This window comes from Lactuca virosa, chromosome 1, assembly GCF_052849685.1.
Source record: "Lactuca virosa cultivar CGN04683 chromosome 1, Lactuca_virosa_CGN04683_v6, whole genome shotgun sequence".
NCBI classification, from domain to species: domain Eukaryota; kingdom Viridiplantae; phylum Streptophyta; class Magnoliopsida; order Asterales; family Asteraceae; genus Lactuca; species Lactuca virosa.
The window spans coordinates 73,198,013-73,210,173 of record NC_136426.1 but is presented as its reverse complement, the minus strand read 5'-3'; the positions used below and the strand labels follow the sequence as shown (position 1 = coordinate 73,210,173).

Genomic DNA, 12,161 nt, shown 5'->3' with positions numbered 1-12,161 from the left:
ATGCTTGATTAAGTAGACATATCCATATCTACTAAAATCATCAGTAAAAGTCACATAGAACCGATTAGCATCTCTTGTGGCGGTTCTGAAGGGTCCACACACATCCGTGTGTATGAGGTCCAACAAACCTTCACCCCTAGCACAAGTGCCAGTAAAAGGTGACTTTGTCATTTTACCAAGCAAACAAGATTCACAACTATCATCTGACTTTAGGTCAAATGACTCCAAGACTCCATCCTTTTGGAGTTGGCCTATGCGTTTTTTGCTTACATGTCCAAGACGACAATGCCATAAGGATGCTTTATCTAAGCTAGTGGAAGAGTTAATACACAATACATTATTTCCTAGATTATCTACAACAGATAAGTTTCATACACGCCATCACAAGGTAATGCTTTAAAATAAAGAACATTATTAAAGAAAGCATCAATACTACCATTATTATTATCAAAATAAAAGGTAAAACCTTGTTTATACAATGCATGAAAGGAAATAACATTTCTTGCCATTTCTGGTGAATAATAACATTTATTCAAATCTAATGTAAACCCACTATTTAGCACTAAGGAATAAACTCCTATCTTGGTGACAGGTGAAGCTTTCCTGTTTCCCATGATCAAGTTTATTTTTCCCTGCTCCACATTCTCACTTCTTTTTAGTCCCTGCAAATCACAACATATGTGAATACCACAACCTGTATTAAGGACCCAAGACTTAGAATGAGGTGAGTTATTAGACAATATAGTGTATATACCTGCATGGTTGGGTTTTACTTTCCCATCCTTCAAATCTTGCTGGTACTTTGGGCAGTTTCGCTTCCAGTGCGACTTTTCATGGCAATAGAAGCATTCAGCCTCATTAGGGTTAGCAGAAGGAGTGACAAAACCTTTATTGGTTTTGCTTGAAGAGGAGCCTTCAAGGGTCTTACCCTTGGTATCCTTAGAAGGGTTCTTTCTCTTCTTCCCTTTGCCATGCCCGATTGCCAAGACATTGGCCGCAGTTGGAGTAGGAGTAGGAGTAGTAACAACCGACTTACCCTTTAGACCACTTTCGGCGGTCTTCAAGAGTCCTTGAAGTTTGCTGAGGGTGACTTCTTCCTTGTTCATGTGATATGTCATGCGGAATTGATCATAACACGATGGAAAGGAGTGCAAAATGATGTCTATTGCTAACTCCTCAGGGAAGTTCACATTCAGCTTCAGTAAACGGTCCACATACCTTTGCATTTTCTGCATGTGGCCCGTGATGGGTTCACCATCCTTCATTCGGGTTGTTATCATGGAGGAAATTATTTCATATCGCTCTTGACGAGCACTTTGATGGTAGCGGTCCATCAAGTCCTGGTGCATCTCAAAAGGATAATAGTCCTCATAGGACTTTTGGAGCTCGGCTGTCATGGTGGCCATCATGATGCATGCCACTTTTGTAGCATCTCTTTCATGTACCTCATATTCAGCAAGCTCTTCAGGAGTAGCAGTTGGCTCGGGTACCTTCAGCTCCTTGTCGAGAACATATTCTTTGTTCTCATACTGAGTGACCATCCTGATGTTTCTGATCCAATCTGTAAAGTTGGACCCATCAAAGATGACTCTCCCACAAAGATTCATGAGAGAGAAGGAGCTAGTAGGGTTTGAGCCAGAAGCATTGTTATTGGAAGACATCTGAAAAGAAGAGGGAATAGATTAGATTAGATATAGAGATAGTCCTTAACAAAACACCCAAATGTAATATTAAGGCTAGGACCCAACACAATATTTTATAACTTAGAAGAGGGATGTCGTAATCTAAGCTATAAGATATTTGAAGGTAGGTGAATGACGATTCACCAATTTCCACCATGAAAAACGAAATATTTAATTAGGTTTTAATTGGTTTAGAAACTCCTAGATTCTTTGAGATTCATTGAACTTTCTTCAATGGCATGTTTCAATCTCGAGTGTGCCCTTCAAGTTTTGTGACTGGGATGCCGAGGATCACAAAACAAGGTGTGAAGTAACCATGCAAATTACTTGGTACCCTTAATGTATTACCCCTCAATCGATGTGCCGGTTAACCACACACGCTCCATCGATACTATGATAAACATTAAGTCACCCTTTACCTACCTTGTTAAGTTCAAGTTAGTGTGCCGGTTAACCACACACGCTCCACTAACGACTTAAACAAAGTGTAAAGTGTAATTTCATGGATTAGCACCTTATTCACATTTTCCTAAAATAACTAAGATTGGGAATTCAATAAAGTTTAGTTACTTTAGTATTATCATTATACGTTTAATGAGAATTTATAAGTCCTTGTCCTACCCGTTCGGCTAACGACCCTCCACCGATCAAGGAAGCGGTGGGTGAGAGTGGACACCCATTAAGTTGCCATTTTATAGGCAGCAACCTTATACCCCCCTTATAGACCGGCTTCGTGAATGAGGCGTACTAGCGGTAAGACGACTTGATCTTATACATATATAAATATTATTAAACTTATAATATTATAAAATATAAGGGTTGAATTTTAACTTTTAAAATTCTAGGGGTTGGAACTAAAGTTTTTAATATGACTTTACATGTTCCAAAACTTGAGGGCAAGTTTTGTAAACTTTCAAAACTTTTCATTTCTCATAACTTATGAGTTAATGGTTATTAAAAATGAAGACTCTTCATTTTTTGTAACCTATGTGTTCTTTTAATGGTTATTTATAAATGTGACTTTTGGTTATCCATAACTTAAGAACTAGTTATGGACTCCATTAAAACACATAAAGATCAAGAATTAATCTAATCAATTATTAGCACATAATTTCTATGATCTTCTAAACTCATATGTTTATGAGTGTTCATATCAAAAATTTCAAGAATCGCAAGTACATATAGAAACCTTGGATCTATGTTTGACTAAGATACATGCAAATAATTATTTTTCCAAGGTTCTTATCCTAACTAGCATGGCATGGGGTACTTGAATCAAATAAAACTAGTAGAATTACTTACCTTGTAGTAGTAGTTGATTGCTTGCAGTTTGAGAGCCTAGCACCAATAATGTGGATGCCTCAAATGGAAGTCACAAATCACCACAAACTTGGAAACTTGAGAGAATAGTCACAAACTTCTTGAAATCGGCCCTCTTGGTTTACACACATCAACTAGTGCAATTTCAAGAACCAAAGCCTCCTTTATATAGTGTGGTGGATTAGGGTTACATACATGTAAACCCTAATACCCATGTCTTTTCATTTCCATGAGATCCATGGGCTAAAGCTCCATGGAGTATCCATGGACTTTCCATGCAAGCCTAGCCCATTCCAAATAAGCATTAGCCCACACTATATAAATACAAGAGCCCATATTTAATTAGTCATACTTTTGATCTCTAAATTAATTCTAAATTAATTATAGATTAATACTAATTAAATAATATGATTTTATATTAATATATTAGGACTTATAATATATTAATAAATCATAACTTATACTATTCTCAAACGATTATCCATAAATTGTTCGGGTGAAGTGCAACCCAAATGGACCATGCCGGGTCGGGTCAAGTACATACCAAATATAGTTATGGACTTAGACACTATATCCAACATAAATATCAAAGAAATCAGATCTACGTTTCATAAGATAAACCCATGTATATCGAGTATAATAATCTATAAAAGATACATAATAGATTGACCCACCCTTTGTGGATACTGGTGCATGACCCCATACATCAGAATGGATAATGTCAAAAGGAGCAGTAGAACAAGACATACTTTTATTGAAAGGTAAAGCAGAGAATTTTGCCAGTTTACAACCACTACAATTAGAAATATCACAAGTGTCTAAATGACCCAAAACACCACTAGATGCTAAAAAACTTAAACGTGATACAGATACATGTCCCAAACGAGAATGCCAAAGATAAAACTTAGACGACAAAGGACTCAAACGGAAAGAAGATAAATCAATGATAGAGGAAGCAACAGCAGATACTTTGAGAACCTCCAAGACATATAGTTCCCCCACCCTACGACCGATCCTAATTACCTTCTGGGTGTGTTGATCCTGTATAACACAGACAAAATCAGAAAAGAACACCCAATTACCAGACTTACATAACTGGCTGACTGAGGCAAGATTCAAAGTAAGTTTGGGAATGTAATAAACATCAGGGAGAGTGATATGAGAAATAGAGACAGACCCAACACCCTCAACTAGCATAGATGTATCACTAGCAGACTTAATAGAAATAGATGACACTTGCGACAAAGAAGTAAATGATGACAAATGAAGAGTCATATGATGGGTTGCACCAGAATCTAAAATCCACAAAGATGAGGGAATACCTGATGTACCAGATGAAGTAGGACCAGAATGAGACATAGATGCAGACATGGCAGTGGGATTAGAGGCCAAATATTGTCTGAAACTCTCAAACACCTTGGGATCCAATGCAAATGGTGGCATGTTCCTAACAGAATCTGTATCAACTGGTGGTATAGCAGCAACAACAAACTATGGAGGACGAGGGGTCCATGGAGGAGTACCAGAGGAACGTGGCTGAAACTTCTGTTGACCAGACCTATTTTGTTGTCCTGACTGATGTTGACCAGATTTACCCTTGTTGACTAATAATGGACACTGAGCTTTCCAATGATTTTTCTGTTTGCAGAATGCACACTCATCATAAGCAACCCTTGAAGTTTGTCGAGACTGATTAGAGGAAACAACAAGCACATCAGGAGCGGGAGTAGGAATAGAGGTTGCTTTAAACCCTTTATCTGCATGAGACTTGATACGAGTCTCTTCTGCAATTAACTCATGGACAACAGAATCAACTGAGGGAAGAGGAGAGCGATGAAGAATTTTTCCACGTAGACCTTCAAAATCAGACCGCAAGGTCATCAAGAACTGGACCAAGCGTTGTTCTTCCCTCCTAGCAATGTAAGGCTCAAAGTCTTTTAACTCTTTAGATTCAGTAAGAGCCAATTGATCCCACAGATCAGACATAGCAGCATAGAAATTTTGAATGCTCTGTTCGTTTTGTTGAAGAGCACGAATACCATATTCCAACTGGTATTGTTTAGCAAAGTTAGACTGAGTATACAGCCTTTCCAAGTGATTCCAAACTTCCTTTGCTGTGTCATATTTAGCTAACTGCATACTAATAGACTGAGTGACAGAGTTATTAATCCAAGTAATTACCTTGGAGTTATCAGTCTCCCAAGCATCAAGTAACAAATCAAAATTCTCAGTTTGAGGTATTGTGGGTTTGGCTTTAGTCCCAGTGACATAACCCCACATATTCTTCCCACAAAGGAAGCTCTTCATAACATAACTCCAATACGTATAATTCTTTCCATCCAAACGAGTACTGATTGACAGAAGGGAATCATCATTTCCAGTCATGTTGACACTGAATAAATAATCACAATGACAGTGTAGCAATCTGAGAATGAGAGGAGTAACAAACCAACAGAAGCAATCAACCAGACAACAAGAAATCGAACAACAACAACGAATCAACAGCAACAGCAAATGAAATTCACCAACAAAAAACACATCAACAACGAATACCAGCAACAACAAATCAACAACAACCAACAACGAATACCATCTGCTACAGTAACCCTAGAAAACATAGTCATATGATTATAATTAAGAGAAATTACAAGGGTTCTCAATGAAAGGCATAAAGACTACAAAAAATAAAGCGGATATAAATACTAGCTAGACAAAACCCTAATGGGCTAAAGACTAAAGAGCTCATAAACAAGTGGACTAATAATATATAGGCTAACAGATGCAACAAGTATGTTAACCATTATGTGAGGACATGCACAGTCAGAATTGCACGAGAAAGTCATAAAAATGTGTTTTTTTTAGTTAATTCATTTAACATTAAGACTTATGGTATATGGTTACCATATTTTTAATTGGTATTCGTTAAATGATTTATCAACCTCAACCTTCTTTTAATGTTTCAACATACTCTTTTTTTCCTTTACTTCATGTTTTTTATCCTCAAAATCAGATTCAGACCCGAATATTGAATTGTTAGCTTTAGCTTTGCAACATCGATCTGATTTCCTTGTTCATAAATCTTGTTCGTTAGAACAATTCAAAATTATAATCATTAAATAAATGCATTTGATAAACAATAGCTACTATAATGTAAATAAACAATTACATCTCTCACAGTAAATAACTACACAATGAGGGCCATTGACTAAGCATTATCAAAACAATTCTTTGTCCTCTTTTCACGTTGTATCTAAACATAACTTGAATATGATTGATTTGAGCTCTGATTTAAACTTGTTACAATAAAAAATGTTAATATAAATCAGTAGTGAATTTTAAAATGAATTGAAACTTGTAATGTACATATGTTTGAATTGCTATTAGAGATTGAACCTTCTGTTTTCTTTGCTTTCTTGTTGGGTCCTGCTTGTTTTGTAGTGATTCAGAGTCTTCAATTGAGATATTAATTAAAACACGATTCGAAGAGTCCTTGGTGAACTTGCTAAAAGTTGTTTTCTTAAAAATCCACTCACTTTTCTTTCTTACTACAATAATATAATAAAAATAATCACATATAAAGTCATAAAAAGGTTCACCATTAGAAACAAATTAAGCATATAGGCATAATCACATATAAAATCATATGTTTGAATCAATCATGATTTTGATTATAAAAATACAAAGCATAGAATGATATTCTATTATAGGTTGAATCAATCATGATTATGCAGTTGAAAATAAATATAACAAGCAAAATATGCAATATACAAGTAACCTTAATCATTCTTGAATATTAAAATGAACATAAAAACAAACATAAAAAATATGAAAAATACAATAGTGTTTATCGAGAAGATTTGTTGTATACTGCATATTGGGATTCCAATCGTCCACTCTACCAAAACTACTAGTGTCTTTTTTTGGTTAAGTTGAAAAATGAAGAATGTGGGTTTGTTGTTTCCGAACAGAAAGGGTAAAGAATGTAGTGACTATGTATATAGCTTTTGGTAAGTGTCTTTACTCAAAATCATAACTGATTGACCTAATTTTGATTATCGACTATACATGAACATATCGACTTCATTTATTGTTTAACATTTCATTTGATTAAAGAAAAATATGCACGTAATTTTATTTTTCTTTAAGAAGTTGATTAAATCGTATTTTACCCTTTGTAATAATCGATTATGTCACTATAAAGAGGGAAACTTAAAACAAAAGCAAAATATTTAGAGTGTCGTATCTCTTCCTGTCGACTTCGACATTAACAGTCTTTTAGGTGAAGAAGAGTCGATGATTAATCACGTTTCATCTCAGCAACTTTGACTCACAAACGACGATGTATTGTTCTTCAATGAATTTGCTCCATTTTCTTCAATGTGTTTGCTTCTGATTCTTCGATTCCTACGGTGATCATAAACGAGAAAATGGGTTTTATGTTGGACAGATGAAATCTAAGATATTTTTAAAAGATATAAAATCACCGATAATTTGGGGAGAGTATACAGGGATTGCTTTATTTAATTGAAGATATATGGTAATTTATAATTAATAGGATCTTAATTATGGATTATGTAACTTCCTAAAATACATTTTCTGGGATTTTTATACCATTTTCTAATTTTATTTGATTTTTAATTAACCCGAAAATAGCCTATTTATCAGCCGTAGATCTTAAATTTTCAATGGTCCATAGATCTTAACTGTAATGGTTTCTTAAACATGTTAACAGTAGCGCCGGAGATTGGGTAAATCGTGGTATATATTTTGGTTGCGACACATCAAGTGCCTTCAAAGGTATGTCTTTCTGTGAATACACGTTTTCGGTGGGGAATTGAAATTCTGTTAGTTTGATTTGCCAAAACAAACGGAATAGAAAATAGAATACATAAATCCTGGGTTTCAAACCTATACAGAAAACTTTTGAAGACTGCAAATAGATATTCCTGATTTGTTAGGAGTACGTTTTTTATTTGATTTTCGATCTTTCTGCTTTATACTCGTAAGTCGTAAGTATATTTCATATTTTTTGTTAATATAGTTTGGCAAACTGAAAATAGGAGTGTCTTCATGTAATATTGGAATAACCATTCTGTAACACTGACAAATGCATGGAAGATAGTTTTTTTTTTCTTCTTCAATGATTGGCTCCTCTTTCTTACCTTGCCTTGATGTCAAAACCATTGCTAGGGTAGCCTGTTAACTTCTTATTTAATTGAATTCGAGGTGATCATGTAATTGAACATGTTTCTCTTACGTTCTTCTTCGTTGATGCAATGATCATTGGCTTATAATATAGCTAGTAGTAATAATAAAAGATTTTGTTTCAAGGATGAGAAGTGTCAAAACATTAAGTAGAAGGACCTGTTTTACCACGTGTTGAATATAGTTAAAATCTGGGTTTGGATTACGACGTGGATTTGGATTGTTACGACGCTAACCGAGAATCACGTCGCAGATCATACAATAAACGGTGACTTGACCCATACGCAACCGTTTTTCCTCTCCGGAGCAAAACCAAAATCTAATTTAGAAAACACGGTCAGGGGAAATAGCAGCAAAAGTAAATGCCGAAGTCAGTTAGTTGTTTGAAGGCGAAGGTAATTCTTCTAAATAATCAGTGCATTAGTAATCTCTTGAATGACGTTATCAAACTATTACATGCTCTCAAAATTGAAATTGCAAAATTCCCTGCTTTGATTGCATAATGAGAAATCTTGGAATTTGTACAAGGAAACCTTTCAGTATACCAAATAACAAACCCTACATGTTTCGTAACATCTTTTGGTGTTATTAGGCATTCAATAATATATTTCATACAAATTATAAATTTACAGCCCAGAAAGAAGCGCATCAGTCGTAAGAACATGGCTAGCAGTTCAACGGCTGCTATGAACCACGTTATAGATGTAGATAAAATTATAGATGTAGAAGAAGATTCCTACTTCTCAGATCTGCATGGAAACGTGGATGCCCAGGAACTACAACTTCAAGAGGCCCTAATATCTTCAGCATCCAAAAGTAATGCATCATCATCATCATCACAAAAAGTTACATCGTCATCATCAATTCCTGCAACTTCCCCACCTCCAAATAAATTAAAGAGGAAGCAGCCAATGGTGAAAGCTGAAGAAGCCACATTACACGAGCGCATTTGTGGCATTTGCATGGACACAAAAGCTCTACCAGAAATCTTTTCAAATGCAAAGGTCTGGGGCCATCTGTTCTGCTCTGATTGCATAAGCCAATATGTATCTGTGAAGATTAAAGAAAACATCGCGAAGGTGAAGTGTCCTGACCCAACGTGCAAAGGGATAATAGGACCTGAAGTTTGTCGAGATATAGTGCCAAAAGAAGTTCTTGAAAGATGGGAGGATGCTTTATGCGAGTCCATGATCCTGGCTACTCAGAAATTCTACTGCCCGTTTAAAGATTGTTCAGCCATGTTGGTGGATGATAGCGGAGAAACTGTGACATCTTCTGAATGCCCAAACTGCAACAGATTGTTCTGTGCGCAGTGTAAGGTGGCATGGCATTCAGGGATGGATTGCAAAGAGTTTAAGAGCCTAAAGAAGGATGAGAGAAATCCAGAGGATCTAATGTTGATGCAGCTTGCCAAGAACAAAAAATGGAAGAGATGCCCAAGCTGCAACTTTTATGTGGAAAAACAAATCGGTTGTCATCGCATTTCTTGCAGGTTAATTAATATATTATGGATTTTGCTTTTTGTTTCCATTGAATAAGATTGATTATCAGGTTACTGATCATCACTGGTCTCTTAATTGTTGCAGATGTGGGAATCATTTTTGTTATGGATGTGGAAAGAAGCACGTTGGAAGCTATGCTTGTAATATTTGATTTGCGCGTGGAATTTGTGATTTATTTCTCATTTTAAACCATAACTAAACTGATATACATTCTATTTGCACATTCTTGCTTTTTAATTTTAACCATATTGCATCTACGAAGCAGAAACGTAAGAGGAAACATGTTCAATTACATGAATCACACATTGGATTTAGGGGGTTTGAGCTTATTTTTTAAGGTTTTTTAGCTTTGGGCTTATGAAAAAATTAGTGTTTGGGTTAGCTAATTAGATTAAAATGGCTTTTGTGTAAGCTTATTTTTTTGGGCTTAAGCTTTTACTGAGTTTAAGAGCATATAAAATAAAAAAGTATTTGGATTAGCTTAGGGATGAGTTATAAAACCAGAAAACCGGACCGGAACCGGAATCGGACTGGAACCGGTATAACCGGAAAATGCTTAAATGGTCCCGGTATTGGGTTCCAAAATTACTCTTATCCGGGTTTTAGGTATTTCGGGTACGGGTCCAACGGGTCCGGATAATCCGGGTTTTTGAACCGGATATGTGGTAAATAACCGGAACCGGGTTTAGTGGGCCAAGGAACCGGTTTAGTGTCCAAGGAACCAGTATAGGGTCAAAGAACCGGAACTGAAGGAACTGAAGGGTTATCTGTTGTGATCGACATTCGACAACTCTCTTTTCTCTTTGCTTGACGACTCTCTTTTCTCTGCTCGACATCGGAAAGATCCTCTGTTGTGATAATCATCAAATACATTCAATCTCGTTTTTTTTTTGCCCTTCTCTGTGATCGACGCAACGACTCTCGTTTTTTTGGCCCTTCTCTGCGATCGACGACAACAACAGTTCTCCTCTGTGTGATCAACAACATTCATCTCGTTTTATTTTTTCTTCCATTCATTCCCAATTGAACTTCAAATCAATCTCCTACACTCAATTAAAGAACAATGGTGGACAATTGGATAGATAACAATGAAGATACATAAGTAAGCTGTCAAGAATTTTGATTTCATATGTTATGAAGTTTGTGTTTTTCTATTGTGTTTCAAGATTAATGTTAACATTCAAATATTATGTTATGTAATGAAATCAACTATTGTGATATTTGTGTTTCAATCACAGCCTTGTCCAGGAATGTGAAATGTTAAAAGGGAAAAATGGTTATTTCATCTCATTCAAATGAATTAAGTTCCAATCTTGATTTTGTGCATAAAAGTCACAGTTTGACCTTTTTGGTCAAAGTCAAAATGCAACTTCTCTTTCTTGAATCCTTAGAAAAGAAGAAAAAGTAGAAGAAACACGTTACATATATGCTTATCGGTGGGCAACTAACGAAAGAGATCCTTAGATGGCCTAATACTTTCAATGTCATTTTACCTTTTTTTCTTTAAAGAATCCCATTTAGAATATTCTTGATTCCAAAACAATAATATAAAGAAAAAAGAACACTAACTTGGTTTTTAATTTTTCAAAAATATGTTATTGTTTTTTAAATAAAGAGACTCCATCAGCCTATTTATTTTTTACTTAATAGACATAATCCAGTAGAGTATTTTATATAAGTGTCCACTGGACTATTTACTTAATAGACATAATCTTAATTGTCATGTATTGTAGGTCAAATTTATGAATCAAGTTCTGTTAATTTTTGTGGTTCAAGTATGGATGAGACTTAATTGTCATGTATTGTAGGTCAAGTTTATGAATTAAGTTGTGTTATTGTATTTTTATTGTGTTTTTATTGTTATCTATTGTAGCTTGACGATGATGCGGTGTTTGTTGACAACATTCAATAAGAAATCAACGAGGAACCAACACAAAAGAGAAAAAGAGTAGGGAAAACAAGGGCCGATTGTTGGAAATCGTTTGAGAAGATTTTTATTGATGGAGTTCGCCATGGAAAGTGCAAATGGTGCGAGAGGGTTCTCAAATCCGACGGAAATAATACCGGTACATCTAGCATAAATAAGCATGTGAAAAATTATAAGCAAAACCCCGACAATTTGAAAAACCAACCAACATTACAATTTAAAAAAGAACCATCGGGGGAGGGTAGTGTAAGCACTTGGAAACATGACGACAAACGAATTAAAAAGGATATGTTGAATTTGTTTGTAGTGGGTGGTCTACCTTTTAATTTTGTAGAAAATGAGGCATTTATTGAATACACAAATGCACTAAACGGGAAGGTGGTTGTACCTTGTCGAACAAAAATTTCAAAAAATGTGTCACTTTATTATCTAGAAGAAAAACAAAAGTTGGTAACATTCTTATGTAATCCCCTTAACACGGTTCATTTGACCACCGATTGTTGGACAAGTCCGAGTAAAAGGGTG

The 12,161-nt window shown here is 35.4% G+C and overlaps 1 protein-coding gene across 1 annotated transcript; it reads left to right on the top strand.

Moving 5' to 3' along the window:
• The first annotated feature begins 7,876 nt into the window (after nt 1-7,876).
• LOC145115132 (E3 ubiquitin-protein ligase RSL1-like) lies at nt 7,877-11,621 on the top strand. Its single transcript, XM_079051329.1, has 6 exons — nt 7,877-7,962; nt 8,461-8,602; nt 8,840-9,699; nt 9,794-9,849; nt 11,443-11,465; nt 11,583-11,621. Exons 2-6 carry the CDS (start codon nt 8,570-8,572, stop codon nt 11,619-11,621), a joined length of 1,011 nt encoding a protein of 336 aa, XP_078907455.1. The 5' UTR covers nt 7,877-7,962; nt 8,461-8,569.
• Nucleotides 11,622-12,161: the final 540 nt, after the last annotated feature.

Excerpts from the sequence above, each read along its gene's own strand:
- LOC145115132 (XM_079051329.1), top strand. The coding sequence starts at position 8,570 with ATGCCGAAGTCAGTTAGTTGTTTGAAGGCGAAG. Across the intron at positions 8,603-8,839 it reads TTAGTTGTTTGAAGGCGAAG|CCCAGAAAGAAGCGCATCAG; the intron begins GTAATTCTTCTA and ends ATAAATTTACAG. Across the intron at positions 9,850-11,442 it reads GCACGTTGGAAGCTATGCTT|GTCAAATTTATGAATCAAGT; the intron begins GTAATATTTGAT and ends CATGTATTGTAG.